Here is a 22,615-nt window from a genome sequence, read left to right on the forward strand (position 1 = left end):
CCCAGTCCTTCTGAACATAGGACATGATCTGGAGGAGATTTACAGCGAGATGCAGAGAGGCATTTTCATATAAAGTGATATTTAATGCTATTCATACAGATGTATTCCCCAAACCTAAGCAATACCATGATGACAAGTGACCGATTTTAAAAAGGCTTTCGGCTTGTCCCTGCAGGGGTCGCCACAGTGGAACATGTTCCGCACCTTTATTTGGCATGTGCTTTTACGCCGGATGCCCTTCCTGCTGCAACCCTTCCTTTTTATCCGGGCTTGGGACAGCTACCAAGGTGCCCCTTGGTGGCTGGGCGGGGCCATACCTAGTGAGGTGGGATTTCAACCCGCGGTCTGAAGTAAATAATAGTCATAATAAATAAGAAAAAAGTTATTATAATTCACATTTATTTATTATGTACATTTAAAATCTATTCGTATTTTTTGTCCCAGTAGAATTTCGTAGCATTTACAATCAGGCAGATTATCACTGCAAGAGACTGATGTTTATTGTTAGGGGTTAAAAAAATTTCTTGACCTAGATTAAATCACCGCTTCGATTAGTAAATCTGCAAAATGTCTTAGACATGATAAAGAACAGATGGTGACTTGTCAGTGGATGACTTTAGAAAGTTCTTCAATAGAAATTAATGAATATAGAACAACCATCCTAAACACAGCAGGGCCCTGCTGATCTGCATGTTTCTGCAGCTGTAGTATGTAAGCTTGGATGTGTTGATAAAATTATTGCTTTCCTAGGGAGTTAGGATGCTTGAGAAATAGAAGAATGATACACTCTGATACACAACAGGTCCCAGATATGTACACACTCCTTCAGAGTGAAGCGTTGAGTTAAATTGAGGAGGAAACCAATGGAAAAGACCTTTTAATTAAATTTCGTTTATAACAGCGGGAGTTCACAGTAAAATATAAATATAAGCAGCCGGTAAGTACTGGAAACACCACTACATCACATAGTACAGAGCTATCGACAGCTTTGGAATATGCACAAAACTCCTGCGGTGATACAAACATAAGGAGCTATTTTATGTTACCATGGAGCACCTGTTTTGTGTGAAGTGTCATTTTGAAATCGGAGTAGTGCTCCACTTGTAGTCATGGTTTTATACCCACACACAGAAACACAGCGCCCTTGAGTCTCCAGGATAATAGTAATGGACAGAGAGTGTTTAAAAGGTCAGCCGGTGGGTGGGAGAGTTGCCAACACTAGAACAGTCTTCCAAACAAAACGTCTCCTCACCCACCTGTCCTCGACATGCCTTTAGAAGATACTTCTCTCTTCTAAGCCCAACATTTTCAGTCTACAGAAGGACTTCCTTCCTTCTTACTAAGACCAATGTGTGTAGGGCTTCTTGTGTTTTAGAAGAGTACAATGCTACTTTGCAATATCAGTTTATGCAAATTAGACCTGGATTTGCAGTGAGTGTAGGTGGTTAAACTGGTTGTTAGCATCCATGTGGGTTTGAATACAGATTAGGACTGGACTGAAGATGCACAAGTTAATGTTTCATCGAGTAGAGATGTTACTATGCACTAACCACAACCTGATATCATTATTTAAAGATGGTAATGGTTCATATGCTTTGTTATTAATGGATCTCAGGTTTAAGAGATGGAATTGAATTGTGTTTATGTTCTTCTCCTCCTCAGGACCCCAGGTTCAACGCTGAGGTTGACCTGATCACAGGTTACAAAACCCAAAGCATCCTCTGTCTGCCCATCAAGAACCACAGAGATGAGGTGAGACAACACACTCTTAAAGTCCACCTACTACCTTTTTCTAGTGCTTTGCGAAACTGTCAAGTAAGCTGATTTTTGAACTGCAATGAAACCAAGAAACTTGGTTTCTGTAAATTTAGAGGGGTATTAGGGACCGGATTTCCTCAGGGAGACTGGACAACACGAATTTCTCTGTCATTAATACACTAATAAACCAGGTTTCTAATCAGCTTTTTGTAACAGTGACATGCATGACAATGCTGCAGACAGGGAAAGTAGAGCAGAGATTAGTACACTTAGCGATGTTTTCTTCGCTTTACAATAGTTATATAGTAATCTAATGTCCCAGATAAAAGAAGACTAAATATGGTGCCATCTTTAGTTGTGGCTTTAAAATCAACATACAGTTACCCTTTGAATGTGACATACTGTAACTTTCATGGTTACAGTATGGACACACAGAGATGCAAAAGCACAGTCATGTAGGTGCCAGAGGTTTCACATAGTTTCATAGTTAACGTTGAGAAATGCAACAAGAATAGTCCTTCAGGTTAGGTACAGCACTTAAAACAAAACCCACATCAATAGCGATGTCAGGATTTGGATTTAATGGAACAAACTGTGTTCCCATAGTAAAGCACAGAAAACCTAGAACGTTTAGGGCTCTTTGACTTCTTAGTCCGCAGGACATTTACACAACAAGTTGCCTGTTGAGCCTCTTTTGAGTGGAGCTAGTAAAGGAGTCATCAGCTCCAGTTTCCGTCTTTGAATCAACTCATTTGGCAGAAATCAATGCTTCTTATCAGTTCTGCCTCTGTTTTTACTGTTTGATCCCTCACAGGTTGTGGGGGTGGCCCAGGCTATCAATAAGAAATGTGGGGAGGATGGTGCCTTCACTGAGCAGGATGAAAAGGTTAGTGCAGTTTACTGTGTCATGTTCAACTATCATGTTTTAATCATGTTTAGAGAAATCAGAACTCAGCAGAAGCATAGTGCTAGCTGTCATGACTCATGTCGGACTTTACACAGCATACGAAATTTCCTTCCTAATACAATCTCGCCTTTTTCACTAACTGTCTTCATCTGATCACTTTTATGATTTATCTACTTTTCCATTCAACTGTTCAGTCTTATTTCTCCTACCTTCTTCCTCTCCATGTGCTTCATGGTGCTTATTCAATCTCCCTGTCTTCTCCAACAGGACTTCTCATCCTATCTGGCCTTTTCAGGAATCGTCCTGCACAATGCTCAGCTGTACGAGACCTCACAGCTGGAAAACAGACGCAATCAGGTGAGTGTGGGTGTTTGTTTCTAAAGGGTTTGTGTGTCAACAGATGCAACTCTGTACATGATGTGGGTGTGCACACAGGTGTTGTTGGACCTGGCCAGTCTGATCTTCGAGGAGCAGCAGTGTTTGGAGGTTCTACTGAGGAAGATTGCGGGAACCATCCTGTCCTTCATGCAGGCCCAAGCTTGTACTGTCTTCATCGCGGATGAAGATTCAATGGTCAGTCCACACACACAGATAGTGCATCAACTCAAACTCTGAGGAATACAAGCAGTGTAATTTTGATGGATTGTTTGAATGCAGTAAATCTGTAGCACAGGATGATTTCAAACTATTTTACATTGGTTGAATTGAGTCTAGATGAATAAACACGGTGCATTTAAGCAATAGCCAATAAACTTGTAATTTCAGCTATTACTAAAAGTTCTGCTTTAAAATGACTTTTGAGTTTATGAGTTTCAATTGTACATGTGATAGTTGACTGACAAGCAGCACTGCAGGTCAGTAAAACAATATAACAACCAGTTGTAATGTGTAAATGAAACAGAATTTATTTCTGGCTTCTGTTGCCATTATGTTGGGACCAATTTAGGGTGATGGATTTAACTAATAGCCAAGGAGCAACCAAACATTTAGTAACATGATGAAGCCTTTGACATGAGCTTCTATAGTTAAATGACTGTTTGAAAAGTAAATGCGCAGTGTTTTTTAGGTTTTGTGAAAACCATTAGTGAGGCATAAGGGCAGAAATCAGAGAATATTAATGTTGGCTAATACAGGTAACTACGGAGCATATAGTTCCCAATCACTTCTCCTCATTCGAATTTCTTCCTGGTCTTGTTGATCTGTAGCGAATTATTAAGCTGAGTTCTGGTATAAATAAAACCTAATCAGGCAGAAATAGCTGAAATTCTGTCTTTGCCATTGAATGAGTCTGTCTGAAACGTCTGTCTGTCTGTCTGCAGCTCTCCACATTAGGATAAGTTTTGGAACACGTTTCTACTAAACAATATTTCGATACAGTTACAGACTGCAGTGTACTCAGTAATACATTTTGCTGTTGTTTTAGGTATAATGTAAATCTTATTGTAGACCAGGGATAGGGAACTCATGCTCTTTGAGGGCCACACTGCTGCTTGTTTTTCAACTATCGCTGCCCTACCCGATGCTGTTAACCTGTATCAGGTGTGTTCAGCCAATCAGAAGCTGCAACAGCAGTGTGTAAGTCAGGGATAGTTGAAAAAACAAGCCGGCCTGTGGTCTCAAGGAGCATGGATTCCTAACAACTTTTGTTGTCCATGAGATAATGCCCAAATACTTCACAGGGTTCTTGTTATGTCAAGTTTATTCCAAGTTTATTGAAATTGCTGTAGCGAAATCAGGCATTTCAGGTCGCAACGTTAAAAAATTCACACTCTGCCGTGCTGAACTCTTAAGATCTACTTCTCTCAAGTATAATTTTACGTTGAATATTTGCAACTGACATCGGCAACGACCAGGTTTTTTTCACAGAAATATAAGGTTATTTAACCCTTTATATTTCTGTGTAGACTCTACAGAACAAGTTTTCCATGCTTCTCTATCCAGGATCTCATCCTTAATCAAATTTTTCCTTTCTTTTTGTTATTTTTAGTGAAAGTTGGTGTTTATTAAATGCCGATTGCTGCCATATTTGTTTTGGCAGAAAAATGTGCGATGGATTGATGATGATTTTTACTGTCTGGCAACTCATATTAATAGGAAAAATGTTTAGTACTTGTATTAGTACTCGGTATCAGTGAGTACTGAATCGAACTGGCCTTAACGATACAATCTTGGTCAATTTGGTAGAAGCATGTGTCTATAGAAGGTAATGACAAGTTAAGTGCTTTTGAATAATACAGGCCCCAGACTTTGCGATGACAGATATATTGACCACTGGGGGCAAAGATATATTAAATGTATAATTACTGTTGTTGAAAAATTAATCAAAACTCAGAACTTAGCTTACTTGAAAACTAGGAAATGGAGGTCAGTAAGATGAAACTCTAACACATTTTAATATACAAGCTTTTTTTTTTTTTTTAACTATGTCTACAATCACTCTTGTTTACTGATGTGAACAGTTATTATGGTTGAAGTTTCACAATGAACATTCATCCTCTTAATTTTGTTTGTTGACACTGCATTAAATATTATATTATTCAGTCGCTCCAGGATATCGTGGATCTTTTTTCCGATTTATGTGGCATAAAATCACAGATTTTACAACACCTTTTCTAAAACAATTGTGTTGCATTTTCCTATGTTTTAATTTGTGAGGTTACACAGAATTCACAGGGAATTGGTTTAACTAATTGTTGCGATGGCAACATCACATATTCCTGGAGGGACTGATTAATATTTCATTACCACAAAGTGTAAGGGGTGAACAGTTGTGGAAGCCACTCTGTGCATATGTTATGTTGCACAAAGCAGCGAGAGAATAAGCTGCCGAGGCCTAAATGAAAAAGTGACGAATACGTGGACTGGAAAAGGTGGTGGTGGTGGTGGGGGAGGGGCAACAGTGAAATGAGGTGGTGTAAAGCAAGTGATTGATAATGATGTGACTACTGTAGAGCACAGATGGCGACCCTGTACTCACGGGATAAGCAGAAAGGACAAAAAAAACAACTGTAGAGCACAGATTTAGTTTAAATGTTGTATTTTTTGTTTATTATATGACAATATATGTATGTGCATACATTCCATCTTACCAGGACAGTGTTACAACTTGTGTCTCTCAAATAGAAAATAGTCATAACTTTAGATCACCTTAATAATCATTTCTTAAAAACTCTAAACGGGAATTCACAGCTTTTTATTAGCAAGATAGTCTTAGGCTTTTTGAAAAATAAGATTTTGAAAAATACAACCCCCATTTTTTTTTTAGAAAGGTTTGGCCATTGGCTAAAATATAAATAAACCAAGCACATACAGATTTACAAATCATTTTAAAAGGAACAGGAAATGTCGCCATGTTTGAATGTGAATTCCTTCTACACCTCTGGCTGTAAATCTGGCTGCAATAAATCTACCAATATCAACACAGAAATATTTCCAGATAAAAAGTTCTCCACTACAGGTTCTGCTTCAAATCTTTTTATCAAGTAAAGTCAGGGAGTTCTGGGATAAAAACACACTTTTATAATTTTAACCTTATTGTGTGAGAATTAATGTATATTGTCTCAAAATATTTTTATGGTTATACTTAACCATGTCATCCAAGCATACGACCCCAATGTGACCGTAATTACAAGTTTTGTGAGGGTACTTTTGCCCCCATACACACGATTGGATTAGATATTAGCCAGGAGGCAGATAGAGGCAGAGGTTTCCAATAAGGGACGGAGGAAGATTGTAGAGTTCAGGCTTTCAAATATATGGGCGACTGTGGCGCAGGAAGGTAGAGCGGTTGTCCCCCAATGTCACAGTTGTTGGTTCAATCCCCACCTCCATTTTTACCATTACCAAATATATAATAGAGTTTCAGAGAATCAGACAGTCAGATCAAACTCATTCTATCAGGCAGACAGAATAAGGTCGATAGATTCAGGTAACACATCAGAAAAAAGCTGGAGAATCTCCTCAGTGATCAGACAATCTGGCAAATTAGTAAAACAAACATGGGAGTTTATGCAGCGAGTGAGGGAGGTACAGGGGAAAAGGATAAATGCTTAGAAAGTGAGATAATGAGCATGGATCAGGACGTAAAACTGAGGGACTACAAAATTAAAGCTGGAAACAGGAAGTGGAGCTGGTTACTATGACTCAATCTCCAGAAACTTGGAGGTATATATGTTTCTAATATCCAGTTGTAAGAATTGTAATGTTCTACCAAGCCACACCTGTCATCAGAGTTTGTTACACTTATATACAATATAACAATCATCATGTAGACTAAATTATTTTATCACCCAAATAAAGGCTATAGTAGTGACAAATCTCAAAACCACTTTTTGTAGTCTGCTTGTGAAGTGACTAAGTGTAACCTAATATCTAGGTTACCACATAAACTATACTATTTACAGCCTCTGCAGGAAAGTGAAATCTCCAAGCACTTGTGCTGCAATGTTGAATCAGAGCACGCTCCTTTAATCAAGTTTAACTGGCTATCTCTTTCTTTTCTTTGTGTTTTCAACCGATCCAAATTTTTATTGGGGTCAGTTGTCCTTTACAAACCTACAGACCATTTGCGTTACAAAACAGTGGACCAGCGTATGAAATTGTTCTGTTTTCCCCACAAATGAACCACTCCAGAGTTTGTGTGGGAATGAAGATTCATTAAATGATGCTGTGGACCAAAACTATCATACCTAGATCCTATAATGAACCCAGATTCATTAAAAGATCTAAGTATGATTGTAATTGATTGTACTTCATACTTGTATGCAGTATGAATGTACTGCACTTGAGTCTAATGGTTATTGCTGTGTTCAAACATGCCCAATGGAGGAAAATGAACCAGATTTTGATTCAACCAAACACAACGAGATGTCCTTAGTACAGTTGTTTCTGGAGCTGCTTCAAATAAATGATGATAAATCTCTCTGTCAGCTCTGGAAAAAGCTGTAAGTGAACGTTGAATTAAAGTTTTTTTTGTCATAGTTTAGCTGTGTAGTTTTAGATGAATGTACAGTATTTGCTGACAACTAGTTCAAGGCCATCATATGTGGATGTTTCCCTGAGCTTTCAACCAGATCTGTTAAACATCATCACTGAACCACTTCAAAGTTTTCAAAGTTGAGTCTGGTCCTAATTTATAAATTTTTTATTTTTTATTTTTTTTGCTGATAAAGGCAGTGACATTTTGAGTTAGGGTTGTTTTGTTAAATGCTTTTGGATATGGGAGGGATTTTTAACAATATATTTAACATAATTTTAGCTTTTACAAACATTCAAGCAAAAGTCACATTTTATAACAACATCTCCTTTCAGTCTCTCTCTCTGCTTGCTCTATTTATGGAGGAAATAAATTGGGAGTTGAAGGCAGTCAATAATATTATAGTAAGTTAAAAGCTCCGGCATAATATTGGATCACAAACAGTAGGGCTTTGGAAGGAAGGAGGTGATTCACAGTGATATGGAGAAGAGAAAATAATAATGTTCGTTTCCACAAGGCTTCTGTGGTTAGTGTAGGTAACCAATTTTTGATTTTACTTTTACATTTAGTCATGTTGATGTTGTGTTGTGTCGAAGGTCTGGCTGGGAAGACAAGGACTTCGGTCTTGGAGAGGTTGAGTTGAAAATGTCTCTCACTCATCCAGGCTGAGATGTCTGAGAGACACACAGAAATGCGTGATGAAACAGTGGAGTCATCCGGTGAAAAGGACAGGAAGAGCTGTGTGTCATCAGCGTAGCAGTGATAAGAAAGACCATGTGAGTGAATGATGGAGCCTAGGGATGAAGTATAGATAGAAAAAAGAAAAGGACCAAGAACTGAGCCCTGCGGGACACCGGTAAAGAGGCTATGAGAGTGAGAAAGATGCCCCCACCAGGATACCTTGAATGTTTGTCCCGTTAGGTAAGAACGAAGCCAGTCTAGAGCTGATCCAGAGATGCCTAAGTCAGAGAGTTTGGACAAGAGGATCTGATGGTTCACAGTGTCAAAGGCGGACGATAGATCAAGTAGAATTAAGACAGAAGGCTGACCTGTGGCTTTTGCAGCTCAAAGAGATTCCAGGAGGAGTACCGTTTCTGTGGAGTGACCCCTCTTGAAGGCAGACTGGTTGACAATGAGTAAGTTGTTTTTGGAAAGAAAGTCTGAGAGTTGATTGAAGACCCCTCGTTCCATTGTCTTGGCCAGAAATAGAAGAAGGGAGACAGGTCAGTAGTTCTCCACTACAGAGGGATCAAGACAAGGCTTCTTGAGCAGTGGGGTAATCTGGGCCTGCTTGAAAGAAGTTGGAAAAGTCCATGTTGTGAGAGATGTGTTGATGACTTGTGTAATAGCTGGCATTAGAGCGGGTCCAACTGCTTGAAGTAGAGTGGAAGGGATTGGATCCAGAGTGCAGATGGTCAGATGGTTAGAGAGGAGGAAGGTGGATACGTCATCCTCAGTCAGAATTGCAAATGATGAGAGCAATGCAGTGTTGGAAGATGTTAGACGGATGTCATCATCTGGAGGAGAGAACTGTGAGCTGAAAGAAGTCGGCAAAGTCGTCAGTGGTGAGACAGGTAGATCGCAGAGGTGAAGGTGGGTAGATGAGTGATTTGATGAGTGTAGTTGAGTGGAGAACAGCGTTCTGATGTCTGAGGTGTTGCTGAGCTTCTCCTGGTGGTACTTGATCTTTGTCCTGGTGACGCTGTGTAAAAAGATCCTAGCAGATCCTGATACTCAGCAAGGGTAGATGGAGTCTTGGATTTGTGCCACTTCCACTCACCACTCCTGAGTGTGGTGCGTTCACGGATCCAGTCGGAGAGCCACGGATTAGAAGGTGAGTTGTGGAGACCAGCGAGGAGAATTGATCCGGGTTGAGAGACCTGAGTTTACGACGGAATGTTACAAGTGTGGCGGGAGAATGCAAAGGTCTAGGGATGAAGACTGTGAGTTGATTGAAGATATGATCTGATAAATGCAGAGGAGTGACCAAAACGTTGTCTGTAGTGCGGTTCTGGGTGAGGATGAGGTCGAGGTTGTTGCCAGCTTTGTGAGTCGGAGGAGTGGAGACCAGACTCAGGTCAAACGTGTTTAGAAGAGCAAACACGTCAGCCGCCTGTGGTTTGTCCAGGTGGATGTTCAGGTCTCCCATGACGATGAGAGGAGTGCCACCTGTAGGACAGCAACACGTCCAGTTCATCGCAGAAGTTCCCCAGCTGGCCCGGTGGTCAATATATATCACAATCACCTGGACCGTAATCAGTGCCGTGACCCTAATGGCATGATATTCCAGAGATGATGGATTGTTGAGAGGAGCTATTGGTGAAAACTAATAGGTATCATTGATAAGAAGTCCAGTCCCACCCCCCAAACTGATGAGCGAGGAGTGTGAAAGAATGAGAAATTGGTGGAGAGTGCATCTGGGTTGGCCGTGTTCTGTGGCATGATCCAGGTTTCCAGGTGTCAGTGCACAGTATGCTGAACAGAGAAATTGCACAATAGAACTGAACTTAGATGTGTTTGAGCATTCTACACATTGCCTAGAGTAATTATACCCTTAATATGTTCCAGGTTTTCCCAAGAGAACTTACATATATACATTTAATTCTAAAATTTGCAAATCTGCAGAAAAGTTAGCCATATCACAATACTAATACTTAATTCAATTCTTTTGAATATTTTGTTTACTGCACCTGATTCTGACCAGAGTTCTATCAAAAATTAGGATGAAGTTTAACACAAACAGTTAAAACACATTTAACTTTGAACTTTAAAAGCTGCTAGAATCATGTATTTTTCTGATGACGTTGCTTCCAAAATTTTTTGCACTTTAACGATAAAAAAAAACTGAGGTTGTGCTCTTTGGGTCTAGTGGGGGCGGCTGTAGCTCAGTTGGTAAAGGCAGTTGTCCGCGGACCACAGGCTCCCGGTTCATTTTTGTATTAATTTTAAAATTATTTTCTTTGTTTTCATGGCCCCACAGTATCTGTCTGACTTTCTCCTGCCATCCACTCCATCAAGCTCTTTTAGGTCAGCAGAACACTCACATTTAGTTGTCCCTAAGATGAAGAGGAAGCTTTAAGGTGAGCGCATTGTTTCAGTTGCTTCACCAAATTGTGGAACAAGTTGCCCTTTCACATCAGGCAGGACAACTCACTTCCTGTTCTTAAAACACATTCCTTCTCCTTGGCATTTAAATCAGTTTGAGATGTTGGCTTTTACTGTCTTTTACTGTTTGTTTTATATTTGTTTTTGTGTCCTATATCTATAATTATTTGTCGTTTTATTTGTCTTAATGTCTGTGTACAGCACTTTGGCCAACTGTGTTGTTTTTAAGGTGCTTTATAAATAATGTTGGATTGGAGTCGGGTTTTACTTGGCTCCATTTGCACTTACAATAAAGTTGTTTTTTTTTTAAAACTCTAGCTATAATTTCTAAAATCTTATTTTGGACTAAAACACAAATTACTGTGGTTCAGATGGTAGAGCAGGTCCATATATTAAAGTGACTAACAAAAACATTAAATCCCCAGTTGCTCCCAGCGTCAGCATGTTGACAGCCCTTTGACTGTTACAAGGACTCAAGTACATTTTGTCTGTTCTCGTTATCATTCTACCTCCAAATAGTTACTGAGAAGAAAACAATAAGCACTGTCTATGCGCTAACTCATTTATTTTACACCTACTATTCAAGGCAGATTTAGAAGTAAAGATACAAAGATTCAGTTTGCTCAAAATTAGAATGTGATTTACTTGTCAGGTGATTAAAGAAACATTACGCCTCTGCAAACGTCTGTATGAGTGGTAGCATTAAAGAAAACTTAAAGTCAGCTATTATTTAAATCCCCCAAAAAACTGCCAGTACAAAGAACAAACAGCTGCTTAATTAATCAGACATCTGGTTAACTGAGCAACAAAATACAGATGTTCTTTAAGCCTTATGCTGTGTCTACACTTAAAGCCTGCAACATGGGCCCAGCAAGAGTAGCAGCTTCAGTTATGGATGTGTACCCAGGCATTCAGGTCCATTACAAATTGTTGGTTTTGGAAGACACAACCGCTGTGGTTACATGCATACATGCAGGAAATATACTTCAAGTGTAAAGAAATGTGGTATAGCTAATACACAGGCTGTGTAGGCAAATTCCTGGTAGTCTAAACATTTTAAAGATGGCTTAATTATTTGCTAATTTAATGAAATAATGAAAACACTATTGTTTTTTATTTGAATGTCATGTTTTGATATTGATATTCCTGGGCAGAATATATGAGTTAAAATTTTCATGGCAGCATTGACATGAAACTACATTAAAGAATAAAGATTTGCAAGCACAATTGGAGCGTGTTGCAGGAAGCATCGAACTTCACTTGTCAATATGAGAGTGTCATCTGCATTTATGTGGATATAGTGATGTTATTATAGATAGACAAGTTTATGAAACTGCTTATAATGTGGAAGTTTTATACATATTAGTAATTAGTAATATTACACAAGTAAAGTCAAATCAAGTGGCTTTTTATTGTAGTTTCAACCATATACAGTGTGTATGGTACACAGTGAAATGAAATGTTCCCACAGGACCATGGTGCAACCACGCACAGTTAAACTATCCAAACGTTAAACTGCAACAGGATTGCACATGAGCAAATAGTGCAAAATGACAATAAGACAATGCTACAATATTATTTTGAACAACCGTGCCTTTTTATTGTCTAGAAATAAGCAGATGGGAAATTATATCACTACAGATTATTCTAGTATAATTTTGACCTTTTATGCGAAATAGTTACAGTGAAAACTAAATTGTAATTGGTGCAGGAAACTCAGTGACAAGTGAGAGTTCTTTAAAACATGCACAAAACACTCGAGCCACACTATGTTTTCAATTCTTGTTCTCGTTTAAAGAGTAACTTTAAATGATGAGGATGAAAGTGCTATGATAATAAAGTTGGGTGTGTGTATAGCCATATCACCTCAAAGAACCTTTGCTTCTTGGAGTGTAGTGCTTACTTCAGGCCTGGTCTGTGTATGTCTGACTGAGGAAATGTGTCCTGTGCTCCCACATGCTTGAGCATAACAACAACCCATTCTTAACGATAGTTTGACTCCAGCTTCAACGTGTTTACTGCCCACAACTATGGGCCTTTCAACAAAAAAATGATCCATCTGACAGGTGTGGTGTTCATACTGTCAAGTCACTGTAAATACTCCTAGTGAAGGTTATGGTGTTGTAGGTATTGATGCCATAAAATGTTAAGGTCAATGCACACAATTTCCCGTTTAGCAGCTGAACTGTGGGCAACTGAAGTATGAGGGGGGCATAACATAATGTACAGTAGTTAGATTTTTTTTTTTTTTTATGTGAAGGGTTAAAAGCATTTTGTTTAAACTTTTCCTTCAGCAAAGATAGAAACATGTCTTAATTCTTGGACATTGAAAATATTTTCCTATAAACAGGATTCAGTGTGTTTTTATACTTACCTACATCAATGGCTTTGGCTTAAAGCACTGCACTCAGTCTTTTCCAACCACAATACCAATCCCAAGAACAGGAGCTCCGTTTTAGAATTCATTCCAGTGGGTTGATGCTTGACAGTACTGAATGTCAGGTTATTGTAAATTTTGGTTACACAGAGTATCAGCTGCATAGCCAGTTCATCATTCAGTGTTTGTGTTAAGGTCTGGGTTAACTGGATTGCGAATGCCACACTGTTGAAGTGGTTTGCATTAGGTTACAAAACACCGGGGTTTAAGTTCCCTTGGTATTTATTTTAACCAGGTCATCTCAACTGAGATGGAGGCACTTGTTTTAAACATTGTCTAGGCTATGAAAGCAACTTTCCATTCGCTAAAGTCACAGAGCAACTTTTCCAGAGGGTGATTTTGTGAATATGACTATTTGTTGTAATTTTGAAGTGAAAAACATTAAGGTGGCTGCTACATTTGATGGAAACGTTAGACCCAAACCTGCCTAGAAAGGAATGCGGCATAGAAATACCAGTTGTTTTCTGGAATATAATACGATAAATCAAAATCTATTGTGAGAACTATTTATGCAGGGGGCCTCAATAGCAGGGTAATCTAGCCCCGCTTTGACATAATTGTCTGTGGATTATTCAGAGGAAACAGACAATGCAAACAAAATCCCATTCACCACTTTTGTAATGGAGATGAAGGCAGAAGTGTCTTTAAAGGACGACAAATCAAACCAAATGTATGTGTAGAGGCATAATAATTTTTGGATCTTTGGTGCACTGACCTTTGATATCATAATTCAAGATGCTGTATTCAATGCCTGTACAGTATCAAGCTTCATATGTAAGACTGTATACTGTACTTAAGAAATTAGAGTGTGTTTGACCCTATCATGACCTGTGGTTTGCCAGACCAGCTGTCTCCATTTAGTTCATACCCCTCCTGTTCTCGCTCCCTCTCTCTCTCTCTCTCTCTTCATTCTCTTTCCTTACTAAACATTTACTCTGAGATTAAGGAGTTTTACTGGTATTATATGCCAGACGGGCCTTTGTATACAGGTGTCAGCATTCAATGTCTGTAGTTTCTCAAGCAGGACCCACAGGTCTGTGGATTTGAACATAACTTTTCCTCTAGGAAGGGAGCTTTCCTGTATTAGGTTTAGTAAATGACAATGCTGCTCTTAAACACTGACTGTAACAACAATAACACAGGATTTTCTTAAGTACAGGGCTGCTTTGCCTCACTTAATTTTACTGCAGTGTGGCATCTGTTTGGAAAGAGTGTTTCTAGTCGTGTGTGTGTACCCTGTTTACTGAAAGCAAGGGATACACACACATAATGCATGATCATTTATGTTAATGCTAATTATTTGCTTCTGTTTTCATGCATGCAATGCGTATAGTACGTTGGGCTAGGATGTGTGTTTAATACACTATATTTGAGTGGCCTGGCATTTGTATTGAGTGCACGCATGTGTGTTTGGGATTTGCGTGTGAATGATAGTTGATAGGAATTGACATCTGTCTCGCCACTAGCGAGTGTTTTGTTCTTCTTGGTTGCTTAATTCCCCCCATTAGAAATAAATCTGGAATTGGCTACAATTCCCCTGAAACATATTAGGCTGTGTGTGTAAGTGTGTTTGAGTGCATGCTGAACCAATTTCTCCAAACCACCTGCAGTTTTTTATTCTATCTTGATGTCTTCCTGGCTTTCCAAAACCCAGCCATTTGTTATGTTTAAGTATGTGTGTACAAAATTCCTATGTTTAGTCCTACGTTAACAACAAAATAGGTAAGTGTCTTGAAAGACCATCCAAATGTTTTGACAACTCTGCCATGAGAAGGTTTGCTTAGTTTTTATACAGTGCATCCAGAAAGTATTCATATTGTTAAAAATAAGTATTTATTAAAAATAAAAAAAGTCACATGTACATAAGTACTTGTGTACATGTGACTTTTTTTTACTGAAAGCACCGCCTTTGTTCAATACTTTGGTGAAGCACCTTTAGCACCAATTACAGCCTGAAGTATTTTTGAATATGAAGTTGCAAGCTTCGAACTCCCATTCTTGGGCAGTTTCTTCTTCTTTGCAGTACATCTCAAGCTCCGTCAGGTTGGATGGGAAGCATCGGTGCACAGCTATTTTCAGATCTTTCCAGAGATGTTCAATCGAGTTCAAGTAATATTATAGTAAATCCCTGAAGTAATTTCTTCCAATGTGTAGCAACAAGTGTCCACTGGACTCAAGGATGAACTGAGAGATTTTGGTGGTAAAAGGTCAAGGTAGGGCTGTGCATTCTATGAATATCTGAATTGTTGTTCTAAGGATGTGTGAACTGACATTAATATAGCGAGTATGTAACTCACAAAATGTTACAGCCTTATTTCAAAATGGATTAAATTCATTTATTTTACTCAAAGTTTTACAAACAATATCCCATAATGACAACGTGGAAGACGTTTGTTTGAAATCTTTGCAAATTTATATATATATTGCTCAGTACTTTGTTCAAGCAACTTTAGCACCAAATTAGAGCCTCAAGTCTTTTTGAGGATGATGCTACCAGCTTGCCTCACCTATTTTTGGGCAGTTTCTCCCATTCTTCTTTGCAGTACCAGGTTGGATGGGGAGTGTTGGTGCAAAGCCATTTTCAGATCTCTCCAGAGAAGTGGTCAAGTCTGGGCTCTGGCTGGTCCACTCAAGGACATTCACAGAGTTATCTCCTAGTCACTCCTTTGTTATTTGGTTGTGTGCTTAGGGCCATTGTCCTGTTAAAAGATGAACCATTGCCGCAGTCTGAGGTCCAGAGCTCTCTGGAAGAGGTTTTCATCAAGGATGTCTCTGTAAATTGCTGCATTCATCTTTCCCTCAATCCTCTGACTAGTCTCCCAGTTCCTGCTGCTGAAAAACATCCCCACAGCATGATGCTGCCACCACCATGCTTTACTGTAGGGATGGTATTGGCCAGGTGGTGAGCTGTGCCTGGTTTCTTCCAAACATGACACTTGGTATTCAGGTCAAAGAGTTCAATCTTTGTTTCGTCAGACCAGAGAATTTTGTTTCTGGGATGGTATGAGAGTCCTTCAGGTGGGCTGTCATGTGTTTACTAAGGAGTGGTTTCTATCTGGCCACTCTACAATACAGGCCTAATTGGTGGAGTGCTGCAGAGATGGTTGTTCTTCTAGAAGGTTCTCCTCTCTCCACTGAGAAAGGCTGGAGCTCTTTCAGAGTTACCATTGGGTTCTTGGTCATCTCCCTGACTAAGGCCCTTCTCTCTCGCTTAGTTTGGCTGGCCACTAGGAAGAGTCCTAGTGGTTCCCAACTTCTTCTGTTTACGGATGATGGAGCCCACTCTGCTCACAGGGACCTTCATTGCTGCAGAATTTTTTGGTACCCTTCCCCAGATCTGTGCCTGGATACAATTGTGTCTCGGAGGTCTACAGAGAATTCCTTGGACTTCATGGCTTGATTTGTGCTATGATATGCACTGTTAACTATGGGACCTTATATAGACAGGTGTATAATTTTCCAAATCTGTCTAATTAACAAAATTTCCCACAGGTGGACAATCAAGTTGTAGAAATATCTCAAGGATGATAAGTGGAAACAGGAAGCTTAATTTGGGGAGTCAGGGCAAATGCCATAAATACTCGTGTGAATTTTTTGTTTTATATTTTCAATAACTTTTCAAAACAAACTGCTTTGACTTTGTTATTATGGGGTGTTGTTTGTAGAATTTTGAGAAAAATAATGAATTTGATCAATTTTGGAATAAGGCTGTAACATAACAAAATGTGGAAAAAGTTAAGCACTGGGATACTTTCTGGAGGCACTGTACAGTACTTGGGTAAGTTTGGGGAATGTGGCAAAGAACCAGGTCAAGATTAAAAATAGCTTCTAGCTGCTTCCAATAGGGTTACAAACCTCTGCAAGTATGTGATTGCAGAGCAAATGCCTCTCGATTTTTAAGATACTGTGGTCTTGTTTGCTGTCGCTATAAAAGTCTTTCTTAGAGTTCCTTTATTGGTATGGTGGAACTCTCTGTGATTTAGGTAATGGCTATCTTAAAAGTCAGTGGCAAATGGACTTGCTTGAGGTTTCTAAAGACGTCTCATCTGAAAGGCTAATGTAGTACTAAACTGGTTGGGACTCCAGGTACTCAACATCTGTGGAGGCATTAAATCAATAAAACCAAAAGAGAAGACAAATGGTTGGAAACACGTGATTTGAACAACAGACCATTAACGGTCGTCTACAACACCAATTATCCTCCACTTATGACAACTTTCATGGTGTTAATAATTAAACAACTGCACCAAGATTAAGTACCTTGGGCCCCTAATGTGTCAGTTAGGGCTGAGACACACCAAGTTGTCGGCTGGCTTTGGGTTATGTGGGAGCATCCTTCAGCCTCATTTTTGCGTTTACTTGAACTAAAGTAATCAGGTTACTGTTGGATTTCTCAGGGAAGCTGATTTCTTAATTGCCATTTAACCACAAAGGGTGGTTTCTGAAATCATTAATGGGTCATGCCACCTCATTTTTATAACAAAGTCTGTCTAAAATTCTGCAGTTACTCTGCTCTGACACGAACACGCATACGCACACACAAAGAAAAGTCAGAAAGCAGCATTTTCTGTCACTATACAGGTAAAAACTGTGTCCCAGGCTTCCAAGATAAGTCTAAGGTGGGGAAGAAATCGGTGTACTCTGCTGCTACATGTGTACATGTATACTGTTCCCCAATTGCCTGAGAAAGCTGATTTCTTTGAGTACTCTGGTTACTTTGGTGCATGTAAGCGTAGTCAGTGTTTCTCTCATTACCAGCTCTAGTCTGATCCCTGTCTGCGGCTTTTCAGCTCATTCAGCATTGAATCTGATACAGTTGGTGTCGGCCCGGCAGTGACACACACTCCGATTGGCTGTTCAGGTTAGCAAATCAGTGCACATTAAGAGACAATGGTATTAACAAATCCAGTACAACTTGTGGTGTTGTTTTAACTTGTTATCGATATTGGACACATCCTTGATTTGAAGTAGTTATACATTGTCTGTGATGATTGAGATTTGTGCAAAAAAGTAAGATAACGCTGCTTTTTTTGGAACATGCAGAACATGCAGCGCTACATGCTTATAGGCTCTCATCTTTGCAGTGTGTTCTAGCACCACTTGTTAGCTTAGATTAAGCCAATGTGAGCCGTCTAGTTGTAGTTTTAATCAGGGTCCTTTGACTATGCAGCCTGGAATATGTGAAAAATAGGTTTCGCTTCTCGCTTTCTCTATGGTTCTGAGAGTTACTCATTATGCCAGAACACTACACCACTATGGTGTGACGAAGGATAACATAGGTGTGTTGTTTCTTGATGACGTTACATTTTTAGCATGCTAGAAAACTACCCAATAATTGTCAAAACATCTTTCTCAAAAGTCATTCTTATGGTAGAACAATTCAGTGCCCAAAGTCAGTAAGCGAACATTTTGAAATGCTTTGAAACAATCAGGTAATTATGAGTCATTGGGACTTATTCTCAGTGTTTAGACCAAACTTCATGGCAATCTATCCAGTAGCTGCTGAGATATTTCAGTCTGCAAGAAAGTAGTGGTGGACAAATTGACCAGCCATCCCACCATTATTCCCACCATGAAGCCACACTATGGGAATGGAAAAGAATATATTTAGGGTTGATATTCTGCAATCATGTAATCAGTGTCATGATACTTCTGACTTTGTTACTTAGTCAGAAAAGCTTCTTAAACATTATTTGTGTTGTGCTGCGAGTTGGGAAATATAATATAATATATAAGCGACTATTTACCATTTACCAAATAATTTAACACGAGCAAACAGTTTGAGATTTATTTGTCTGCCAGTGACTCTGAAAAGTAGACACCAAAACTCGATGAGGCATTTCATTGTCCTTCCCTGACATGTACAGTTTGGACTGATTCTTCCAGAGAAATATTAGAAGACAAGCTTGATTTAGTTCAACATTCCACAATGCAGGTAAAAAACAAATCCATTATCTTTCGTCATCCTGTTATAAACCTTCCCCATTGCCAAAGACCCCAATAAATGTCATAACACAGAGGGTTCCTTTTTGTATTTAAATCAGATTTATTGCCCTCTTGTAGGTAGATCTTGGTGAACTTATACCACAAATAGAAAGTGTGTATATGTGCATGGAAGTGTAAGAGAGTAAATGTTTCCAAAATGAAGAAGACTCTCCATCTTCAAACATCCTGTTCCCACCTCTTAAAAATGGAAAAAGGACCCTTTGTGAAGGCTTGGGAGTGCAGGTTGAGAGAAAACAAGTCCCTATAAGGGGGGGAAAATGAAAAGGGCACTGGAATGTAGAAATGAACTCTCCTTTTGGCAAGGCTGGGCAGGTAATAGATCAACGTCCCTTATTCATGCTGGGAGCTGTGTTTTACTGCATGTACAGTTTAATAATGTAACTGAGACTCTTTGAATGTTGGGCTTAGTTTTAATGGCTTAATTGGAAGGAATGAGGAAGTTGATATGGCCAGAAAAGGCATAGTGTGGACCTGTAGCGAAGAATGAAAGACCTTTTTCTAAGATTAAACTAGACAGAACCAAGTTCTCTAAGCATGGGAGCTTGCCCTCCCATCAAGTCCTACCCACATCTGTCAGTCTGTAATATGTCAAATAAATAAACTTGCTTTTATTTCATGTGCAGAACTCCTTCTCCAGTGTCTTTCACATGGAATATGAGGAGCTGGGTGAAGTCCTAGACACCACCAAGAGGTAAGTTGATCACCCTCAACTGAAGTCCGTTATTAAATTAGAAGTCCTGCAGATTGTCCTCGAGGCATATTCCCGTTGTTTCCACTGGTTATTAGCCGATTCCAAACCCTCAGAGGTCCTTAGATTACATTTGTATAATGGGCACTTGCACAACGATTTATTATCATCACACCGGTGGAGAAACAGAAAAAGGCAGATGGAAAGGCAATGTTTTGGTAGTCTTATTGTGTCCATTCGGTCACTTTGAATTAAATGAGAGAAGACAAGCAGCTTGGCTCAGTCGAATACTCATAAGTTTACTGAGCTTATTTGCAGTCCCTCTGGATCTCTTTTGAGGTAATCCACCTCCTACACCTGCCAAAATCCCATTGCAGGCTTTCACTTTAAAAGCTCTTGTTCTCATTTTTGCAGTGGCTTTAGGGTCGGCTCGGCAGCTCCTCAGTCACAATCCTTTTATCATGATGAAGGGGGGCATTTTAATGACTTTGAGGCAGTGTAAGACCTTTCCAAGAAGGTCTAACTATCACCAAACACACACATAGTTGTTTTGAGGTCAAATACATTAATGCAATAGACAAACAACTGTATTTTGAAAATAAGTTGTAAAGAGAAGAGAGAAATGACACAATAAATAAAAGTGGGGATATGGCATCAGATTTAAGCATTTCCAGTGAGGATAAGTCTGGATAAGTGGAGGGTCAGGATGACAAGAAAAGCATCGGGGGAGGCAATGGCTGCAGAGCTCATTCTCCAGCCAGAAGAAGTGAATAAGCAGTAATCTGATTTAAGATGCAACAAGATAGAAACCCCACCCACAGCAACCCCCATCCACCATCTCCAGGGTGGCATGGCCTCCCCAGTTGCTATGCAGCATCTACTGTAAAATTGAATCACAATCTCAACCCATGAAACCGAATTGGATTGTGTGTGTTTGTGTGTACATTGGCGTACGCAACACACTGTACTGTATGTGCGCTTGTACCAGTTTACCAATAAATGGGGCCTAATGTATATCCAGTTTGTAATTTGTTGATTTTATACAGTGAGCTAAAGAGATGTGTTACTTTGACTACATATTATCACTATCATGAATAATACATACAATGTGGGAACACCTCGATTTGACTTCATAGTAATGAGACCAGATCAGATAACAATTCAAATGCATGTGGTTCAGCCATAATTAAAATGTAGGTTCATCACTAACACAAGCTTTATCATGCTTGTGTAGGATTCTAACAATTTCCTCCCAGCTGTCCAAAGACATGCATGTCAGGTTAACTGGTGACTCTAAATTGCCCGTAGGTGTGAATGTGAGTCGGAATGGTTGTTAGTCTGTTTTGGTCCTGAGATAGACCGGAGACCTGTCCAGGAAATATCAGCAGCAACTAACTGTGAAGAAAATTTTTACATCCGCTTTAGAGAAACATGGGTATGAATGTTAGGAAGTAGATCTTAAGACTTTAGCACAGCAGACATTGCATTCGACTTTACCTTGGCCATACTTTGTAACAGCTTGCATTGACTTTGTTGGGAGGAACAGAGTCTGTAAAACCAGAGAAAACACACTTCGAATCCTTTTTTCACTGTAAAAAAACAGTTGAGTCTGGCTGATCTTGGGAGTGTCCTGTTTTAAAATGAAATTGAATATGGTTTTAACTGTATTTGAACCCAGGGAGGGGATACTGTCCACATTAAAGCTATTGTTTCTGTGTGTACAAACAGAGCTTAGTGTGTAGGTGACCAGGCAAAATACAGGAAAAATGTCAGGTTTGACACAAACCACTTGTCCTGTCATGTCCTCTACAGTGTCTTGTATTTTACAGCCTTCCCATGTGGCTCTTTCGCCTCTTGTTTAGATCCAATAACTCTTTTGGAACCACTGCATGTGCTGGATTTCTTCTGGGATGGCTGCCATACAGTAAAGCTGGGCAGCTCCAATTGAGTAAACACAGGAGGGGAGGATCCCTCCAGGATGTTAGCTTTGAATGGCTGGAACCGCAGGAGGCTTTTTATAGTGACATTAACCCCAGGCTGTGCCTTCCAATGACACAGCGTCTGTTTTTATCGAAGCAGGAAGTTCAGTCGAGCTGAACCAATGCTGTTCCACCTCGCAGGAATGGTGGAGCGCTTTTACATTGACAAACGAGGGCAATTAAGTTTTTCTGGATCTAGATTGTGGTGGTGGTCCAGAGTTGAAAGCCAACATAGAGCTGTCGTGGTTCTTAGTGATGCCGGTAGCTACGCTGTGGCCTCATTTGAGTCAATCACAGGGGGGGGAGAGGAAGTGTGATTTAGTGTGTTTGGGTAATTAAACTCAAATGCATGTACTGTGCAGCATATCCATCTAGCATATGTGTGTGTGTTAGTGTGAGGCTGGGGGGTTTGGCTTTTTTAAAAGCTGACCAAAAAAAGGGAAATACAAAACATAGTGGAATGTACAAGTACTGTACTCTACTATAATTTTCGGATAATTGTACTGAGTATTTTTATTTTACATTTTAAATGGAAATACTTTTTATGCTTTTTATTTGTTTACTAATATTTATTCATTTAGATATGGTCATAACTGCTCTCTCGGCCCTGTTTGACACCCTCAGCCTTTTCCAGCAATGCCAGTTTTCTTCTTTCCACAACCACCTGCCTGGCTGTATCCTGATCTTTCCTGCCCACCGAAGCACCTGTGTCTAGTTTCCCTATTATCCTCATTATTTGAAGCTGTCATGATCCTTTTTT

At 39.5% G+C, this 22,615-nt stretch overlaps 1 protein-coding gene across 7 annotated transcripts in view; it reads left to right on the top strand.

Moving 5' to 3' along the window:
- Positions 1-22,615, top strand: part of pde5ab (phosphodiesterase 5A, cGMP-specific, b) — an 88,377-nt gene that overhangs the window by 37,375 nt on the left and 28,387 nt on the right. For all 7 annotated transcript variants that reach the window (XM_067523829.1, XM_067523830.1, XM_067523828.1 and 4 more), the window contains exons 4-8: positions 1,663-1,752; positions 2,573-2,644; positions 2,933-3,022; positions 3,101-3,238; positions 19,812-19,879. In XM_067523829.1, the coding sequence (XP_067379930.1) occupies positions 1,663-1,752; positions 2,573-2,644; positions 2,933-3,022; positions 3,101-3,238; positions 19,812-19,879 (458 nt within the window). The remainder of the gene's footprint in view (positions 1-1,662; positions 1,753-2,572; positions 2,645-2,932; positions 3,023-3,100; positions 3,239-19,811; positions 19,880-22,615) is intronic.

Source organism: Channa argus, chromosome 12, assembly GCF_033026475.1.
Source record: "Channa argus isolate prfri chromosome 12, Channa argus male v1.0, whole genome shotgun sequence".
In the NCBI taxonomy this organism is placed as follows: Eukaryota; Metazoa; Chordata; class Actinopteri; order Anabantiformes; family Channidae; genus Channa; species Channa argus.